We start from the raw sequence: 20,320 nt of genomic DNA, 5'->3' as shown, positions 1-20,320 counted from the left end.
CTGACCTGCAGGACAGGAATTCAACTGCTTAGGGTGTGTTACCATGAGGCAATTGGTGATTTTAAAACATTCAATGACTGTGATGGGAGAAAACTGAGGATGGATCAACAATATTGTAGTTACTCCACAATAATGACCTAAATGATAGAGTGAAAAGAAGAATACAAATATAAAGAATAAAAATATTCCAAAACATGCATCTTGTATGCAACAAGGTACTAAATTAATACTGAAGAAACAAAAACACAGCAAAGGAATACACTTTTTGGCCGAATGCAAAGCCTTATGTTTTGGAACAAATCCAACACAACAGATCACTGAGTAATTGCCTCCTTATTTTCAAACATGGTGGTGCCTGCGTCATGGTATGGGTATCCTTGTTATCTGCAAATACTGAGGATCAAAATAAATGGGATGAAGCTAAGCACAGGCAAAATCCTAGAGAAAAACCTGCTTCAGTCTGCTTTACACCAGAGACTGGGAGAGGAATTCACCTTTCAGTAGGACAATAAACTACAACACAAGGCCAAATCTACACTGGAGTTGCTTACCAAGAAGACAGTGAATGTTCCTGAGTTGCCAAATTACAGTCTTGACTTAAATCTGCTTGAAAATCTATCGCAAGACTTGACAATTGCTGTCTATCCATGATCCCCAACATATTGACAGAGCTTAAAGAATTTTGAAAATAATATTACACAATCTAGTTGTTCAAAGCTTATAGACACCCAAGAAGACTTTCAGCAGTAATCAATGCCAAAGCTGCTTCTAACATCTATTGACTCAGGGAGCTGAATACTTAGGCAACAACTATATTTTAGTTATTTAATTTCTATTAATCTTCTTCCACTTTCACATAGTCTTTTCATGTAGATTGTTAACAAAAAACATACAATTAAATCAATTTTTATCTTATTTTCTAACACAATAAAATATCACTATATAGTGATATATTAGTTACATAGCATAGTTAGGGTCAGAGACAAGTTGGTTAGGATTAAGATTCCACAATGTGATCCGGAGAGGAAAGAGGAAAGAGACCATGTAGACTTCATCTACCAATACCCACCTTGAAGATGTCTGCTTCTGTAATGGTCCTTCGGTTTGGTGGGATGGGCTCTGGCGTTGCCATCACACTTTGGTTGTTCATATCTGTGATACACAATGTAAAGAACTATTAATGTTGTTCAGTTCACTCTTATGGTTAAATTAACAATGCTATAATTCATCACCCATCTCCCCATGCAATCAAATGTCAGCAGTTTAAAGTCCCACTTAATCTAGAAATATTACTGTGGCTAAATACTTTCCCTGCAACTTGGAGAGGGTGAGAAGCTGCTCCCAAAACAGGAAGGGATAGTGGAGGGATAGTGTGTGTGAGAGAGAGAGAGAGAGAGAGAGAGAGAGAGAGAGAGAGAGAGAGTGAAAGAGAGAGAGAGTGAAAGAGAGAGAGAGTGAAAGAGAGAGTGAAAAAGGAACAGTGATAGTGACATGGGAGAAAAAGAGTGAAAGAGAAAGGGAATTGTGTGAGATAGAGGGAAACAGAGAGTGTTGGACACAGGGATGTCTTTCATGCCCCCCCTTGGAAAACGCTTGAGAGCGAAGCCCCGATTGCCACTGCTGTGCCATGCGTCCTGGCCAAGAACAGACTAATGCGCTGTCTGGCGCCCTGCCTGGGGCCCTGCCTGGGGCCTTGTTAATCCGATACCTAGCTCTGCATCATTCCCACCGCTCATTAAAACTGTACCCGCACGCATGCCCCTTCTTTGCCAGCCTCGCCGACCCCTGAACCCCACACTCAACCTCAACAACCGCTCAATCACACACACAGCAGTGCCCATGATGGACCGCTTAGCTACTGGTGACTGGCACTCAGTTTAATGTGTGATTGGACTCTACAGGAAATGTGGATGTGAGGGCATTCTGTATGTACCTGCATGTACGTTGGTATGTAGTTGCATCTGTACACTTGGAAGCTTCAGGACGTACACTATACAAAGCAGGACACAAAGCAGGGTACCCAATAAGACGATATATCGATATCCTACTGTAATACAGGTTGAAAACTTCCATCTCCAGCCCCCAGTCAGGTGTTTTGTAGCTGTACTGTCAAAGTGGGCAGTGCCAGTCTCTCACCTGGTGGAGGTGCCAGGAATGGGCCGCCCTGTGTCCACCAGCACGCACCAGCAGTACCCGGTGGACGGGTGACACTGGACAGGTTTGTAGAGGCCCCCTTGGGCACAGTCGGGCACGAACACCGCCTCGTTCTTGTGCTGCCGTGCTTCCTCCTGGGCCGACTGCTGCTCCTGGTCACATGATGAGGCTGAGGGGTCAGGGGTAAGAGGATGAGCAGCGAGAACAGATCAGAACATCTCAAATCAGCGCAGTGAAAATGGTCCACCTTGGTATATAGACACTCAAACACAGTACACCTGGAGAAGATTCATTTAACTTCTTATGGCTTGGGGGCAGTATTTCGACGTCTGGATGAGAAGCGTGCCCATAGTAAACTGCCTGTTACTCAGGCCCAGAAGCTAGGATATGCATATAATTGGTAGATGTGGATAGAAAACACTGTTAAAATAATGTCTGTGAGTATAACAGAACTGATATGGCAGGTGAAAACCTGAGGAAAATCCATCCCAGAAGTTGGATTTTTTTGATGTGGGTATTTTCAATTGAATGCCTATAGAGTGTCTAATGGGTTAGGACTCATATTGCAATTCCTATGGCTTCCACTAGATGTCAACAGTCTTTAGACATTGTTTCAGACTTGTTTTCCGAAAAATGAAAAAGAATGAGACCTTTCTGTCAGTGGACTGTAGAATCATGCAGTGCTGGTTTGCGCGCGTGACCGAGTGTGCCCCCCTCGTTGTTTTTCCTTTCTATTGAATACGCTATTGTCCGGTTGAAATGTTATCGATTATTTAGACAATTGACGAACTGAGGATTAATTCTAAACATCGTTTGACATGTCTCTATGAACTTTACCGGTACTATTAGGAACTATTCGTCTGCATGTTTTGACTGCCTTTGAGCCAGTGGATTACTGAACAAAACACGCCAACAAAACAGAGTTTTGGGGATAAAAAGAGGGACTTTATCAAACAAAACAACAATTTATTGTGTAGCTGGGACTCTTTTGATTGCAACCATATGAAGATCTTCAAGGGTAAGTGATTCATTTTATCACTATTTCTGACTTTAGTAATTCCTTTACTTGGTTGTAAAATGTTTGCATGCTTTTGTAAGCAGGGCGCTGTCCTCAGATAATCACATACATTTACATTTACATTTAAGTCATTTAGCAGACGCTCTTATCCAGAGCGACTTACAAATTGGTGCATTCACCTTATGACATCCAGTGGAACAGCCACTTTACAATAGTGCATCTAAATCTTTTAAGGGGGGGGGGGGTGAGAAGGATTACTTTATCCTATCCTAGGTATTCCTTAAAGAGGTGGGGTTTCAGGTGTCTCCGGAAGGTGGTGATTGACTCCGCTGTCCTGGCGTCGTGAGGGAGTGTGTTCCACCATTGGGGAGCCAGAGCAGCGAACAGTTTTGACTGGGCTGAGCGGGAACTGTACTTCCTCAGTGGTAGGGAGGCGAGCAATGGTATGCTTTCCCCGCAAAGCCTTTTTGAAATCTGACAAAGCGGCAAGAAGTTCATCTTTAAGCCGATGTGTAACACTTGTATTTTTTATGAATGTTTATTATGACTATTTCTGTATTTTGAATTTGGCGCTCTGCAATTTCACCAGATGTTGTCAAGGTTGGTCGCTAGCGGAACGCCCTGTGCAAGAAAGGTTAAACACACCATTGTTGTATTTAAGCCCTGACCCAATATAACTGAAGTTTGGACTTATAAAACAAACGCATGCTTTCTTTTCTCTTGACATACCTTCCCATCCCTATCCATAGTCTGCATCAGACACTAGACCCACACAGAGGATGAACCAGCAGGTAGCAGTTGTAAATAAAGAGTGCCCCGACAGACATGCAGTATTTTGATTTGTATTGTTGTTATTTCTCACATTATTACATACTGCCAAAAATAACTTTTCGATATTAGATCAACGGTCACTCACCAGCATTTCAACCGGAAATCCGACTTTCTGAATTGGAACCTTTATTTGTACTACCCGAGGCATTTCCACTCATCCCAGGGGCTGCTGCAAGACGCCGGCGACGGAGAAGAGGAATATGGAGTGGGCTTTTATTCTGACTCAGGAGGCGTGTATGCTATCCACCGCTTCCGAGTATATTACTTGCTGATGTTCAGTCTCTGGACAATAAAGTAGACGAGCTCAGGGCGAGGATCTTTTTCCAGAGAGGCATTAGGGACTATAACATACTCAGTTTCACGGAATCATAGCTCTCAACGGATATACTACCCCCGTCCATACAGCCAGCTGGGTTCTCCGTATATCGAGCGGACATTAAGAAAGATCACTATAGAAGGAAGAAAGGCGGAGGTGTATTTCATGATTAACTACTCATGGTGTGATTGTGATAAGATACAGGAACTCAAGTCCTTTTGTTCTCTTGATCTGGAATACCTCACAATCAACTGCCGACCACATTACCTCCTGAGATCATTATTTTTGGTCATCGTCATCGCCGTGTATATTCCCCCTCAAGCCGACACCACAATGGCTTTCAAGGAACTACATTGGACTTTGTGCCAACTGGAAACTGCATATCTTGAGGTCACATTTATTGTAGCTGGGAAATTTAATAAAGCATTTCTGAAGAACCACTACCAAAGTATTTCCAACACATCGCCTGCCCTACTCGCTCAATAAAAATGATTGACCATTGCTACTCCCCCTTCCGGGGTGGCTACAAGGCCCTCCCCTGCCCTCCCTTCAGCAAATCAGATCACACCTCCATTGCGCTTCCTTTTCTATAGACAGAAACTTAAACAGTAAGTACCCGTGGTAATGTCGGTCTGACCAATCGGAATCTATGTTTCAAGAATGTTTTGATCACACAGACTGGGATATGTTCCGGGTTACCACTGAGATTGACATTGACGTATACACTGACTCGGTGGCTGAGATCATCAGGAAGTGCATAGAGGATGTTGTTCCCACTGTTACGATAAGAACTTACCCAAAACCAAAAGACGTGTTAACACTTGCAGGGCTGCAGGCTCAGACGGCATTCCTAACCGTGTCCTCAGAGCATGCGCAGACCTGCTGGCTGGACTGTTTATGGACATTTTCAATCTCTCCCTATCCCAGTCTGTTGGCCTCACTTGCTTCAAGATGTCCACCATTCTTTTAGGGATGGGCATTTTACCTTTTTTGACTGTTCGAGTACTTGCATGCTTTTTTAGAGTACTCGAGTACTCAAATAAAATAAAATAAAAAGCTATTGTCAGAAAATTGCACATTTATCAATATGCCAACAGCGAGTAACAATGCCTAATTTATCATAACCATTACAGAAAACTCATACTAATTGCTAAATTGACCCATATATATATATTTCAGTCAATTTATAAAACAAGTGCCATTTAAGATGTATTTATTGAAAACTGTAAAATCAACTGGGTAACATTGTGGAACACAGTCTTCAAAAAGGTGTAAGTAACCTCAGCAGTGTGGAGCTTACTTGTAGAAGCTTTTGCTGTGCAATGGAATAGCCTTGTTTTGTTAATTTTGCAGACAAGACCCCCTATTTCCGGAGCCCTCATCACAGTAAAGACACCTATTTTCTAGTAAAAAAAACATGTAATATATCAAAATAAAATAGAACAGAATAGTGCAAAGCCATTCGTGTCTCGAACAGTTACTCTTAGAGTGATAATGTGAAATAGGCTCAATTTGGCAAGGGTTTACAAACCAAAAGAAAGTCTTCCTTTTGATAAACAGATTGAGTTTATTATGCCTGTTCCTTCTACATTTTTTAAATTTATTTTACCTTTATTTTACTAGGCAAGTCAGTTAAGAACAAATTCTTATTTTCAATGACGGCCTAGGAACAGTAGGTTAACTGCCTGTTCAGGGGCAGAACGACAGACTGTCAGCTCGGGGATTTGAACTTGCAACCTTTCGGGTCCAACACTCTAACCACTAGGCTACGCTGCCGCCCCATTGAACACTGCATGGGGATTAATTATGGCCAAGACATCTGTTTGGGGAGTAGGCCTAGGCTTAATGATTCTGATGAAAATACGGTCAATTTCTTCTTCAAACTAATATCTTTTTCCATATTTTCAGTGTGGAACCTGTCTATGTTTAGTTGGGTAATAGTTTGGGCTAGCCAATTCTAAATGCCGCTAGCAGTTCGTAGGATCGTCACTAACATTAGTTACCACAAACACAAAGTCATAAACCCTGTCTGTTTCTACAAGTTTGCTTCTTAAAAATCAGATTAAACCTAACCCTGACCTGAACCACACTGTTAGCCTTATGCCTAACCTTAAATTAAGACCAAAAAGCACATTTTTGTTTTCATGTATTTTTATGATATAGCCAATTTTGACTTTGTGAAACGTTTGACTAGTACCAGTATCCTAAACAACTAGTGACAAATGTTCCAAATCTACAGTTCATTGTTGGAAACACATATATCTCTACTTCAGTCAACCAGTCGATTTAGAATTTGTGATAAAATTGTCATCATTTGGCAAGGAATGTAGCTTGTGTTTCCCATCAGTTGGATACGTTTTTATAGGCTTTTGTTTCTGTAGGCGTACACAGCACGTGTGTGTAGAGGGAGCAGTCCGAACACAATTGAGTGAGTAGTGAGACATGGAGGGGAAAGGGAATTAAGTGAGCGGAACTGTGAGATGCTTGGCTTGGTTTATTTTGTTGTTGTGTCCCTGAAATGCACATGTACAAATGGAACACTAGAGTCAAAGCAAATTAACCTGGTCTTCAAGACTAAATTTAGACCAAATAGTTTTACAGGTTACAGATCGAGTTGAGGTCAGTTCGAGTACTCAAGTACTTACTCATGCCCTTCCCTACATTGTTCCTGTACCTAAGAAAGCACAGGAAACTAAACTAAATTACAAATCGACCCGTAGCACACACTTCTGTCATCATGAAGAGCTTTAAGAGGCTCGTTAAGGATATAAGGATCCACGCACACCTGCACCTTACCCAACAACCTAGACCCACTACAATTAGCAAAACACCCCAACAGATCCACGGATGATGCAATAACCATTGTACTGTACACTGCCCTATCCCATCTGGACAAGAGGAATACCTATGTAAGAATTCTGTTCATTGACTACAGCTCAGCCTTCAACACCATAGTGTCCTCCAAGCTCATCACTAACCTTGGGGCCCTGGGTCGGAACCCCACCCTGTGCTACTAGGTCCTGGACTTCCTGACAGGTCGACCCCAGGTGGAGGCTACAACACATCCTCAACACGGGAGTCCCCACAAGGGTGTGTGCTCAGCCCCCTCCTGTACTGCCTGTTCACCCATGGCTGCTTGGCCACGCATGTCTCCAACACAATCATAAAGTCTGCAGACGACAACAGTGGTAAGCCTGATTACCAACAAGGATGAGACAGCCTAAAGGGAGGAGGTGAGGGCCCTGTCAGAGTGGTGCCAAGAAAATAACCTTTCCCTGAATATCAACAAAACAAAGGAGTTGAGCCTGGAAATTAGGAGACAGCAGAGGGAGCACACCCCCATCTAAATCAACAAGGTATCAGTGGAAAACTTCAAGTTCCTCGGTGTGCACATCACTGACAACCTGAAATGGTCCATCCACACAGACAGTGCAGTGAAGAAGGCGAAACAGCGCCTCTTCAACCTCAGGAGGCTGAATAAATTTGGCTTGGCACATTAGGCCCTCACAAACTTCTACAAATGCACCATTGAGAGCATCCTGTCAGGGCTGTATCACCACCTGGTACTGCAATTGCAGCATCCGGAACCAAACGGCTCTCCAGACTCTGACATTGCTCATCTAATATGTCTTAATTTTGGCGATTTACGTGTATTGTTTTGTATTGTAAGGTATTACTGCACTCTTGGCGCTAGGAACACAAGCATTTTGCTTCACCTGCAACATATGTGTATGTGACCAATACAATTTTATTAGATTTTTTTTTTTAAAGGAGAGGAAAAGAAGCAATGGAGGAGGAGGAGGATGAGTGTTCGGAGACAGTGTGTGCAGACTGCTTTATCAGCCCCCCACTGCACTGTTTACCGGCATTGAAGGGCTCATGACTGAACAGAGGTCCCTGTGCTCAAGTTAAGTAAATATTTACACACACACACACACACACACACATTTTCCCAGAGAGAAAAATGCTACATCTACTGTATCTAAAGAAACTAGCTTTTATGTCTGCATATTTTTCCTTAAAAATTCCCAAACACAGTAGTAGGGACTTACATTGGCTCCACCGAAGAAAGATATCTCTCCAAGAGTCCCACCAGAAATCAATCAGATCACTCCCTGTAGCCGAATTTTCCCTATGCCACACAGCTCTCCAGCAAAGCTTTAAAGCATTAAACTTCTATGCCAACACATTTTCTAAAGAGCTCCTCTGGGCCATTGGGGCTTTCAACACTTCTTCTTTCTTTCCTCTACTTCTTCATTGTGGCTTCCCTCTGGGCATGGAATCAACAGTAAGATAATGCATATCCCCTTTGTCTTTGTTTATTTTCATTTTACAAGAGCTTTAGCCACACAAAAGACCCTAAATACCTCCTTTGCTCTCTTAACTCTCTCTTCCTCTCTCTCTCTTTACTATTTTTCTCTCTGTGTGTCTCTCTTTTGATAATTTTTAAATAGATAGAAATCCAATACTCCACAAGGAGCACATGGGAGTTCATTGGGTAATCAAAACCATCAACACTGCATTTGCAACGTTTTCATTGGTCTAAAATCAAGACTGAGTGATTCACACACACACACACACACACACACACACACACACACACACACACACACACACACACACACACACACACACACACACACACACACACACACACACACACACACACACACACACACACACACACACACACACACACACACACACATCATGACAAGACACCAAAAATAACATTGTTTCATACAGCAAGCAGTAATTTTCCCCAAATGAGTAGATGGGAATAAATAAAATGCAATTTTTCACCTTTATTTAACCAGGTAGGCTAGTTGAGAACAAGTTCTCATTTGCAATTGCGACCTGGCCAAGATAAAGCAAAGCAGTGTGACACAGAAAACAACACACATGGAGTAAACAATAAACAAGCCAATAACACAATAAACAAATGAATGACCCAGTAGAAAAAAGAAAGTCTATATACAATGTGTGTTAGAGGATAGGGTAATGGAGGGGAATAGGGGAATGGAGAGGATACTGCAATGTGCTGACAATTACAGGCACATGGCATAAGAAAAAAGACAGAGACAGAGCTCTAAACCATCATCAATTGTGAATGCAGCATACTCATCCCATATACTAATATCATATAGATCACATTCAATACTCTCATAAAATACTTAATCATAATGAAAGTCTTTCTTCTACTAAGATATTCTCACAAAACTCTCTTGCTATTTTTAAAATAAACTAAAGAGCAAGAGCTTCATCAATTCAGGTCACAATGCAATCTAAAAAACAATCATTGGATAGGTAGAAATGCCTCTTGAACTCACATTGTGTTCTGGTCCTGTTGTTCTGCCGGCTGCGGACCTGCTCTGTCCAGAGGGTGGGGTACTGAGAAATGATGTCTGAAAGAAGATTACAGAATTCAATCAAACACACATTATCCATCACGATTATTTTTTTTAAATGTACCTTTATTTAACTAGGCAAGTCAGTTATGAACCAATTCTTATTTTCAATGACAGCCTAGGAACATGTTGTTCGGGTGCAGAACAACAGATTTTTACCTTGTCAGCTCAGGGAATTGATCTTGCAACCTTTCAGTTACTAGTCCAACACTGACCACTACGCAACCTGCCGCGCCCAGTTCAGAAACTATCTTGACCCTTTTCGAATACTGAAGAAATGTCCTTTCTTGTATTGTTGAGGTGAAAACAAGGTTACTAATTTATTTATTTTATCAAATCAAATTGTATGGTTAGCAGATGTTAATGCGAGTGTAGCGAAATGCTTGTGCTTGTAGTTCCGACAGTGCAGTAATATCTAACAAGTAATCTAACAATTCCCCAACAACTACCTAGGCAAGGTGCAGTAGATGGTATAAAATACAGTATATACATGTGATATGAGTAATGTAAGATACGTAAACAGTATTAAAGTGGAATTATTTAAAGTACCCAACCAATTCAGATTTGTTATTACTTGAAGGTGAGTAAGGAAGGACGCATTTCTGAACTAATCGAACAGGGCCCAGAAAGGAAGAAGAAGAGCTCACCTTCCTCATCTGTCGGGGAATTCGGCTCCCCCACTAGGCCAGCTGACTCATCTGTGTTTAGAATGGAAAAGATTTGCAAGGAAACTACAATTGAGAGTGTACGCTAGATTTTTACAACACTAAATCAACCATTACAGATTTGCACATTGCCCGGCCAAGAGAGGTAGAGAGACTAGAGGATTGAAAGAGTGGGAGGGGTGATAGAGGAGATGAGATGCACTCAAGGTGTCAGTGGATGTACAGTACATATAGTGGTCATATTTGGACATCAAGATTGCAGAGCTTCAATAATACTCATCATCATTAAAAAATGTTAGTGGCTATTCAAAGACACATAATACCCATATCTAACTTCAGACACCCACACCATCCCCTTTGATCAATGGAAAATGTAAGGGAAAGTTACATATGTATACAGTACATCTCAAGCTAGGTTGCAGCCCTACATACAGTAGTACACTTATTGAGGACCTAACCCAAAGTTAATGAGAAGGGATGTGAACGTTGCTAAAGACTGACACTACTCTGTGGTATACACTTCTCCATCCCTCTGTGGATCTGCATGTGGGGAATGCATGAGTTTGTGTGCGTGCATACGTTCATGTGCGTACGTGCATGTGTGTACCGCCAGCTGAAGAACAGGAGCAAGGAGAGGAGAAGGCGTGCAAGGCGCAACCAGAGAAATATGCAACATCCAGGCGCACACATGTTCCAGATGAATCAATTAACAAGAGGGTTAGGGTTGGGCTTGGTGTTTGTTTAGGCTCTGTTTGTTTGTTTGATTTTGAGGGGGGTGGAAGGGAGGACTGGGAAAGGGGTTAGTTGGGTTCTGGCTCGTTAGTGTAAAGCGCAGGTGTGGGTAACCTCACAGCAGGTCACAGAGGAGGGCTCAACCACTGTGGGGACTGACTGGGGACACAGGCTTATGGGAACTAGAGAGATTGAAGAATGTTCCATCGTATGGACAATAAAGCTTTTGGGATTGAATTCACTTGAACCCTGTCAGCCTTCAGTTACAAATTAATTCAGAAATGCACAGGAAGTCATAGCACTACACAGGAAATGAGATTCTAAAAAGGAAGTCATATTTATGACTTGGATTTAACATAAACCTCTAATAAACATTATTTTGTAAGGTTTTTATGGCTGTAATTCCTTTTTTTGTGTCCAGTAGGAAAATCACATGCCATTTGTTGTTACACAGCATTAGTTACTGTCAGTCTTCAGTGACCAATTTTTTCAGAATGTGTATGAAATATGTATGAATGCAGTCAAAAACTAGATTTTGCTGTGTTTTATACTGAACAAAAATATAAAACGCAACATGTAAAGTGCTTTATGAGCTGAAATAAAATATCCTAGTAATTTTCCATATGCCCAAAAGGTGTATTTCTCTCACGTTGTGCACAAATGTGTTTACATCCCTGTTAGTGAGCATTTCTCCTTTGCCAAGATAATCCATCCACCTGACAGGTTTGGGATATCAAGAAGCTGATTAAACAGAGTGATCATTACACAGGTGCACCTCGTGCTGGGGACAAGAAAAAGACACTCTAAAATGTGCAATTTTGTCACAAAACACAATGCCATGGATGTCTCAAGTTTGGAGGCAGAGTGCAATTGGCATGCTGACTGCAGGAATGTCCACCAAAGCTGTTGCCAGATGATTTAATATGAATTTCTCTACCATAAGCCACCTCCATTGTCATTTTAGAGAATTTGGCAGTACAGTGGAGAAGATGGAAAGAGGACACACAGGCTACTTAAAGAAGTGGCTCGGAGTTCCACGATGCCTTACCACCATAGGCCTCTATGGAGATGGTGTCCTCAAGCTGCCCCTCACCAGTCTAACAGAGGAATTCAAGTGTGCAAAAACCAGGCTCCAGATGACACTGAATGAATCTCGAGACCCAGTGGTGAGCAACAACGTGCCGACCTTGGCAACTGGGCGCAAATGGAGGCCAGGAAAAGCAGTCCAGGAGGCAACAGCAGCCCTCAGACATGCTGACATTGTGGGTCATGTTCAGCAAGGGAGAGGAGGCCTTGGGCTAACTAGCTGTGCTGCTTGGAGTAAGGCCACTGCACCAGAGCGGCGGAAGATGGTAGTGCAGGAAGTACGCCATCAGGAAGAGGCTGCAAGGTGGGCCAAGGCAGTCTCTCTTTCCAAACAGGGACAGTGGACTCGATGGGACAGTGTGGAGAGGAGGAAGATCAGCTGGAAGGATCTGTGGGCCATGGAAGCGAGGCGATTGAGCTTTTCCATCAGAGCAACATATGATATTGTTAATAAGCTATTTTTGTTTATTTTTTACCTTTTTAATCTAAAACAATCACAGTAAGGTACTTAATTATTACCCAGATGTTATTTGAGATAGATTAAATTAAGTAGGCAAGTCCCATGATAAATGTGGACGGTGTTAATTATGGAAGATATCTGGTTCCAACTTTGATGTTTGTTTCTAATAACAAACAGTTGATGAGGCCGTCTAAGGAGGCGTAGATATCGATGGATCTCTTGCCGAATCAAAATATTGACGCAATCAAAGCTATTTTCAGTGTCGGGATACCACAAATCTATGGTTTATTCTGGTTTCAACCATCCTGTTTATCCAACCAAATCAAGCTGAACTATACTCTCTGTGTGCACCCTAAATGGCACCCTATTCCTTATGTAGTGCACTACATAGAGAAAATGGTGCCATTTAGGATGCACTCTCTTTCTCTGGCCTCTACATTTGCATTTTCTCTGACTCTAATAACAGCTGACCTACAGTATGGGTAATGACTTGGCTGGGCTCAAACAACATACATTCTCTAGGTTTAAGCTGTTAACTGAAAAGAGGTGCAGACATAAATGTCACACAGCAAAGAATATCACGACACCGCGTTCTGGAATCAATCGGAAACCTCCCCCCAATTAACAACATCCTTCACAGGATTCACAGGATTTCAAATCAGCATGCCCTTAAAATGAAACTCAGTTGTGAGGTAGAGAGAGAGAGAGTCAGAGGATGAAGGAGGTAAAATGTTAGGGAGGACTGAGAAAATTATTGTATCTGTTGTTTCTGAGGACACTGCTGCTGAAAGGAAATACAATTATTTGTGTTGGTGAGTTAAGTTGGTGAGTTCTGCCACTCTGAGGGCCCTTCAATATCGTTGTCTGGTTTCTGGTAAAGACAAGCAAAAAGGCACACATTGTCTTTTTCATTATGGTTCCAGCAACTGTGGTGGATGCGTAACCAGCCCAGCTCAGTACAGTTTGGTTTGGCTTGACCTGGCTTGGCTCAGTAGTGTGAAAATCCCTTTAGTCTAGCTGCTGGGAGTAAACTTTATACAAGCCAAACACAGCCTCTCTTCTCTGGCCTAGTTACTGTGTAACAAGCTGTCTTTTATTCCAGCCCTGAGGCTGCTCTCTCGCACTCTTTCAATTGTCAAAATATTGAAAAGGCAAGCTATAACAGGTGACCATCCTGTATGATGTACATATATTACAGATTCAAATACACACAGGTGCATGCACACAAGCACACACATGCACTCACTCACACACTCCCTTAGGCACGGATGAATGCACACCCACTATAGACACACATAAAATGTACCAAAAACAACAGTTTGATCATGTTATTGTCAAGGTACTAATGTACTAAGTACTTACCTGCTTTTCCGGGTTCTCTTGTGCTAGCTCTCTCATGTTTTGACCCTGAAAATAGAAAGCAGTTAGCTTTTCTTATTGGACAAGTCCAGGTAGTCACTCTCTGTTTCAGTCAGTTTTCTTCATTTGGTGCCTAATGAACATGACCCAAGAGTCCTAAGTACATCAACCAGTGGCTCCTATATCCGCCATGCTTTCAATCATTGGCCTCATACTGTGACACCAACATGGACTGCAAACCCAAACCCACACCCTGAGATCTCTGTAGTTGCCTCACAACTGAAATCACACTGACTTCCAATTGAACTCCAAAGAGGGAAAATATAGGGACATGTGGCATTGGTTATTTGATTGTTTGGCAGACTCTTTTATCCAGGAACGCTCACATTCCGTACAGTTTAACTTTGTTGCTCAACTCCACTACAGGATTTTCTGCTGGGCCTATTTACACCATGTAGCCCATGAATTGAGCAACATCCTCGGACTCCTAGGTTGTGTCCTAAATGGCACATTATTCCCATTATGCTGAATAGCCCTTATGGACCCTGGTCAAAATAACTGTGCTCCATAGGGAAAAGAGTGACATTTGGGATGCACACCTAACCCTCAAAGCCCAAGGTCTGCTGGATCCTGACTTTCCCATAGGGAAGGGCATAAATGGTGGTCCACACAAATATGTCTCACAATCAAAAGAATGTCAAGTTGTTTCCCTACGTAAGTGGATTGAGCAAGCATTGTCATTGTTACTCAGCTACATGCTGCTAAAGCTAAATTACAATACACATCATTACTGTAATATTTGGATGTGGTTCTCCACTGTCAGCAACTGATCAATCAACAACAACATTGCGACAACATTGTAACCAAAAAGTGCCCGGAAATTAACACATTAACACATACACAATTGTGCAAGTAGACACGTACACAGACATGCACACACAGAATATACAGCTACAGTAACAACTAGATGGTTTCTAACAAAAAAATATATATATTAAAAAGGACCCAGGTTGGGAGGAGTGTACCTACCTTGGCATCGGGGCTTCTTATTGGCCACGGCTGAGCCACTGATAGGACGGCCATTGGGCGTGACACACCAACAGTAGCCTGTGTAACTATGACACTGCACCTGTAACCAACACAGCATGGCATAAGAGCTCAGCACAGGATAACATGTCACATAGACAAGATAACGCTGAAGGAAAAACTCATTCACGAGAGACATTGGAGTATTTTAAAGTATAGTTATTTAAAGGGATACTTTGGGATTTTGGCAATGAGGCCCTTTATCTACTTCCCCAGTCAGTTGAACTTGTGAATAACATTTTTATGTCTCTACTTGCAGTTTGAAGGAAGTTGCTAACTAGTTAGCACAATTGCTAACTAATATTAGTGCAGTGACTCGAAGTCTATGGTTATCTCATTGCGCTAACGCTAGTTAGCATTGGCTTGCGAAACTACCTCTAACTCCCTTCATACTGGACACAGAGACCCTATTAAGAGCATGGGTGGTTTCCCAAGGCATCTTAAGGCTAAGTTCATCGTTAGAACTTCGTAGGAGCATCGTTAAATCTCCAAACTGTTTCCCAAGACCAATGTTATTAACGTTGCACTTGGAAATTCTCGTAATCTAACGCCTGCCTCAGACCGCTCGTAGAACAGCTAAGTGTGTCGTTAGATTAATTTTCGCCTTGCAACCATTCCGTACAAATGTGAGCTACCGCGACATTCAAACGAGGCCGCAAAGAAAACTAATGGGACTGTAGCGACTGTGTTGACTTCAAAATCTGGGGTATTAACTATGTTTCTATTTAAGTGTTGATTGACATGGTAATGACTCTATAGTATTGGAGAAAAGTTTAAAAAACTGACCCTCCGTTACATCGTGCCGTAACGTACAGCACACATAAAGCAACTATTTCTGTCTTACAATCTCTCTCCACCAGGTGTAGCACTTCTCTCATCGTTTAAAAACAAGAAATGGACAGTGCGTCGTCACTGCCAGCGATCACGACTCTCAAAAAAACGGTTTACTTCTGAAGATCACTTTAGCACCGTCCTAAAAACCAGATTCAAATTCAACACAAACCTTCAAATAGGTATGTAATCACACATTATATAAACTCTTTATAGTGTTGTATTTACATTTTAGAGGCAATAAGGTGATAAATTGGACAGATTGAGTGAAAAAAAGCCATTTTCCCTCACATCTCTCCTTCTCACTATTAGTTTCGCTTCCCCACCCTCCATTTTTAAAAAGACCCGACGGGGCTCATTGCCATCTTGAATTATGCAGAAACGGGCAGCATTTAGGTCATGTCATTTATTTTGTTGGAAAGGGGAGAAAGTGTGCTTTACAATGGTATTGACATTACAGTTGATCTGGAAGTATTACGTTTTTGGGGTGCTAATATACGGTCAATTGTACGGACCAAGGCGATGTACAAAAGTGAGTTTACATTAAATGTATACAAAGAAGATCTCCGCTAAACATAGAATCACATTGTTTACCCATCTCTCTGTGACCACTGATAACTTCATAGGGGTATCCTACGAAGCAATCTAGATCTACTTAGGGTTTTGTAAAGCTAATCAGCTTCAGTTAACTTCACATTCCAGCTCCGGCTTCATCCATACTACAATTGTGGATATTGCTCGTATAGTTACATGCTAGTCGAACGCCGAACTCTTCATTGAGACAATGATGAAAAATCAATCCATGGGCAAGTTATTTCATTTCATTCAGGGTAAGTGGAGTTAGCTGTGAGTTAGCCTGCCCCGCAGCAGGTTAGTTCTGAAGGATTCTTTGCCATAGAAATGTACCTGGCTAAAAGGTGATACATTTTCGTATGACCGTTTATTGATACAAGCAAGCGATGTATAGAAAGATGGTTCGAGTGAAAACTGAGATGACTGCATTAAAATATAAACAGTAGGAAATAATATTGAAATACATTTCATGTTCAATCAATTGAGTCCCAATGCTTTTAGGCTACTGTCATTAATTTCATGATGTGTATCGTAACAGGTGCGCAATAATGTGCCAAATCGGTGATTGAGTATTTTTATTGGGTATGCGTTAGAATAAGCCGCCTCAATATTTGCACCCGTGGGTGGTAATATCTCTCTAGGAGCTTATTCATCGTCAGTATTGTGAAATAATTATAATGTTAAGGTAAGATTTTAATGGATTTTAACTGTCTTTCTTTCGATTCTATCAGTATCGACACATGTTCCACTTAACAGCCGTTCTCTCTGCATGGTGTTTTGGGAAACGCATGTTACATTTTCAGCCATTGTAGGAAAGGTGCATCGTTAAAACACTTGCAAGCCTAAGTTCCATCGCTATCAGGAAACCAGGCCCAGGTCGGTCGTATATTTTGAATTGATTCATTCATTCGTCATTCCAATACTTCCATATTTAAGTGCTTTCTATCAGTATCACCTCATGTAGTTAATTGTTTAAATGGTGTTTTAAATGAGCAGATTGGCTAGTTTTGCATGGCAGGTCACATTCCAGGTGTACCCAATTAGGTAATTGCTCAAACCAGAGTATATTACAGGTATATTCAGTATGTTCTGAAAAGTGAGTTTCTTTTTTTTTTTTACCGGCAATCTGGTTTGTTTTAGCTTGCTCAAACACTTTAAAAAAAGTTTTATTCTCAGTTTATTTTGAGGGGATGGCCAGCCTTGTCACGTATGGAGGCAGTGGTTGGATATTTACCCCTAGCGGTTTTGGGGGCTTTTTTTGTAGAAGGCTTTAAACTGAGATGTTTTTGCAAGAGCAAGCAATGTCAAGGCCATCGTCTACCAGCACCAAGCCATAATTCAACAGGATGTGGGCGGGTGGCAACTGGTGTGTATCCTCTGGAGGACCAGCATGGAAGACCCGTGAGAAGGGGAAGCGGTTCTGCTCCTGCTGAGGAGTACAGCCGTTCCATTTTACATTTCAGTCATTTAGCAGACTCTATTATCCAGAGCGAATTACAGGTGCAATTAAGGTTTAGTGCCTTGCTCAAGGGCATATCGACAGATTTTTCACCTAGTTGGCTTGGAGATTCAAACCAGTGACCTTTTGATTACTCTCCCACCAAGGGCTACCTGCTGCCCTCAGTGCCTAGGCTGCAGTGTTCTGGGAGTGCAGTGGAGGCACTCCCGCAGTTGCCAATATACCAAAAGGGGAACTATACAAGAAGACTTAGATAAAGTCAGGGGGCTGTCCTCTTGAGGCTAAATGGGGAACTGCAAATAGATGTGTTTATTGGCTGTGTACTGGATGATTTCAAGGCCTTCAAAACTTAACTGTATTGGCAGCAGACTCCCTAGCTGTGTTTACACAAGCAGCCTGATAATTTGTCCAATTTTCTGATCTGATGGGTAGAAAGACCAATTAATGGCAACATATCAGCATTGGGCTGCCTGTGTACAGATTTAATTCTTATCACTTTTCATTACAGCAATACTCTTTAAGATGCTCTTAAAACAAAACATTTCAGAAGTGAAGGAAAGGCTCTGGTACTAGAGCCCCTGTAGTCTTAAAGTATGCATGTTATTTAAGAGCAAGTGTGTTTGTTTTGTATTGATTCATTCAAATCCTTCCATATTTAGAACAGCTGAACAATAAAATAAACGACTAGATAAATTAACTGTGGCATCGGTAGTAGTCATATCAATTCTAGTCCCAAAATTGACTAACAACTGTAAGTAGTGGGATAAATTTGGTCACTAAGTATTTTCCAAAACATTTTTTTTTTTTTTAAATGACATTGCTGATTTCCTGGGATATTTGAGGGTTGGGTTTGGAATTCAATCATGCCCGCTAACTCGGGACAGCTGCCTTGCAGCACAAATGATAGGAGCATGCTGCACACTACCAATTGTAGCAGCAGAATCAACCAACAGCCTGTCAATTTCTTTACAGACAGCAGACCTACCAAATTGAGTAATTAGCGCACATAGCCTGGGGACTTGTTTGATTGACATGAGACAATAGGTATCACCTCATGCAGTTAATTGTTTGGTTAATTGTTTCAACTGTGTGTTAAATGAGATTGGTTAAGATTTGCATGGCAGGCCACACTCCAAGTGTACCTAAATAGTTAATTGCTCAACCCAAAGTGTAAAACGGTATGTTCTTGAACCGTGAGGTTGTTTTTAGAATCTTTGAACTGCTAATCTGTTTTGTTTTATATTGCTTTTTTCACAATAACTCAAGTTTTATTCTCAATTCATTTCTTAAGCCTTTAAGTGCACAAGGTGACTGACGGCCTTGTCAAAAATACCAAATAATTCAAATCCAATCTACATTATCAGTGTTTCCCAAACCTGTCCTCGAGTGTCCCCAGTGATTCTACATATTTGATAAACCGAACTAACACACCTGATTAAGTTCTGGAATTTATAGCCTAGCAGGTAAGCATGCTGTACCAGTAACCAAAAGGTTGCTGGTTCAAATCAAGGTGGAAAAATCTGATGTTCCCTTGAGCAATGCACTAAACCCAAATTGCTCATGTAAGTCACTCTGGAAAAGAGTGTCTGCTAAATGACTAAAAAAAGTGAATGTTAAAATATATCGAATACTCGAAATGGCTGGGGGTACTCGAGGAGAGGATTGAGAAATGCTGATCTAGCTCCTATAATTGCACTCTATCTTACCTCGCTGTATGTTCCGTCTGGGTTGCAGACAGGTACAAACACCTGAGGGAAGAGCTTCTTGGCCTGCTGTTCCGTGTACTTCTTCTCTGCCACACATCTGGATGTATCTGCAGCACAGACATCATAATCATCACACGTCCAATAATCCAACCAATCATATACTAAACTAAATAATAATCCAACCAATCATATCATAAACAATATAATATCTCAACCAATCATATGTCTATAAAACACTGTTTATAAAAACAACTAGGCTGGAATTCAATCCAATCCATGGTTGACATAAGGTAAGGTAATTGACTATTGAGCCCACATTTCCAGCGCTTACCATGAATGTGATACACACGAACATCGGGGAAAATGCCATTGGCTCTTCAGTGCACATTGGCTGTTCAGTGCACTGCACTATGAATTGAATTGCAGCCCTACTGTCTGGGCAACAGAAACCATAACAATCATTGCATGTCCAGCAAGAGCGGACACACTCAACCTCAACAAGAATCCAGCTAGTCATATCTACATGTAGGCTTCAAATATGCTGTTAAAATCCACTAGTTAAAAAAACTTGTGAGTTTTATGACATTCACTAAAAAGCCAAGACAATAAATATGGTTAAAAGACAGAGGGAGACGT

General features: G+C 41.5%; 1 protein-coding gene across 3 annotated transcripts in view; it reads right to left on the bottom strand.

Moving 5' to 3' along the window:
* Positions 1-20,320, bottom strand: part of smoc2 (SPARC related modular calcium binding 2) — a 62,710-nt gene that overhangs the window by 16,999 nt on the left and 25,391 nt on the right. The window contains exons 3-10 of one of the 3 annotated variants that reach the window (XM_052498281.1): positions 19,685-19,791; positions 15,059-15,158; positions 14,033-14,077; positions 10,375-10,458; positions 9,650-9,724; positions 2,137-2,323; positions 1,934-1,990; positions 1,070-1,152 (exon numbers count right to left, since the gene is read on the bottom strand). In XM_052498281.1, the coding sequence (XP_052354241.1) occupies positions 1,070-1,152; positions 1,934-1,990; positions 2,137-2,323; positions 9,650-9,724; positions 10,375-10,458; positions 14,033-14,077; positions 15,059-15,158; positions 19,685-19,791 (738 nt within the window). The remainder of the gene's footprint in view (positions 1-1,069; positions 1,153-1,933; positions 1,991-2,136; positions 2,324-9,649; positions 9,725-10,374; positions 10,459-14,032; positions 14,078-15,058; positions 15,159-19,684; positions 19,792-20,320) is intronic. The other 2 variants (XM_052498282.1, XM_052498283.1) reach the window with 2 other exon arrangements.

The sequence above is a fragment of the Oncorhynchus keta genome, chromosome 36 (genome assembly GCF_023373465.1).
Source record: "Oncorhynchus keta strain PuntledgeMale-10-30-2019 chromosome 36, Oket_V2, whole genome shotgun sequence".
In the NCBI taxonomy this organism is placed as follows: Eukaryota; Metazoa; Chordata; class Actinopteri; order Salmoniformes; family Salmonidae; genus Oncorhynchus; species Oncorhynchus keta.
Note: the sequence above shows the minus strand (reverse complement) of the source record. Positions and strands in the feature narration are given on the sequence as shown.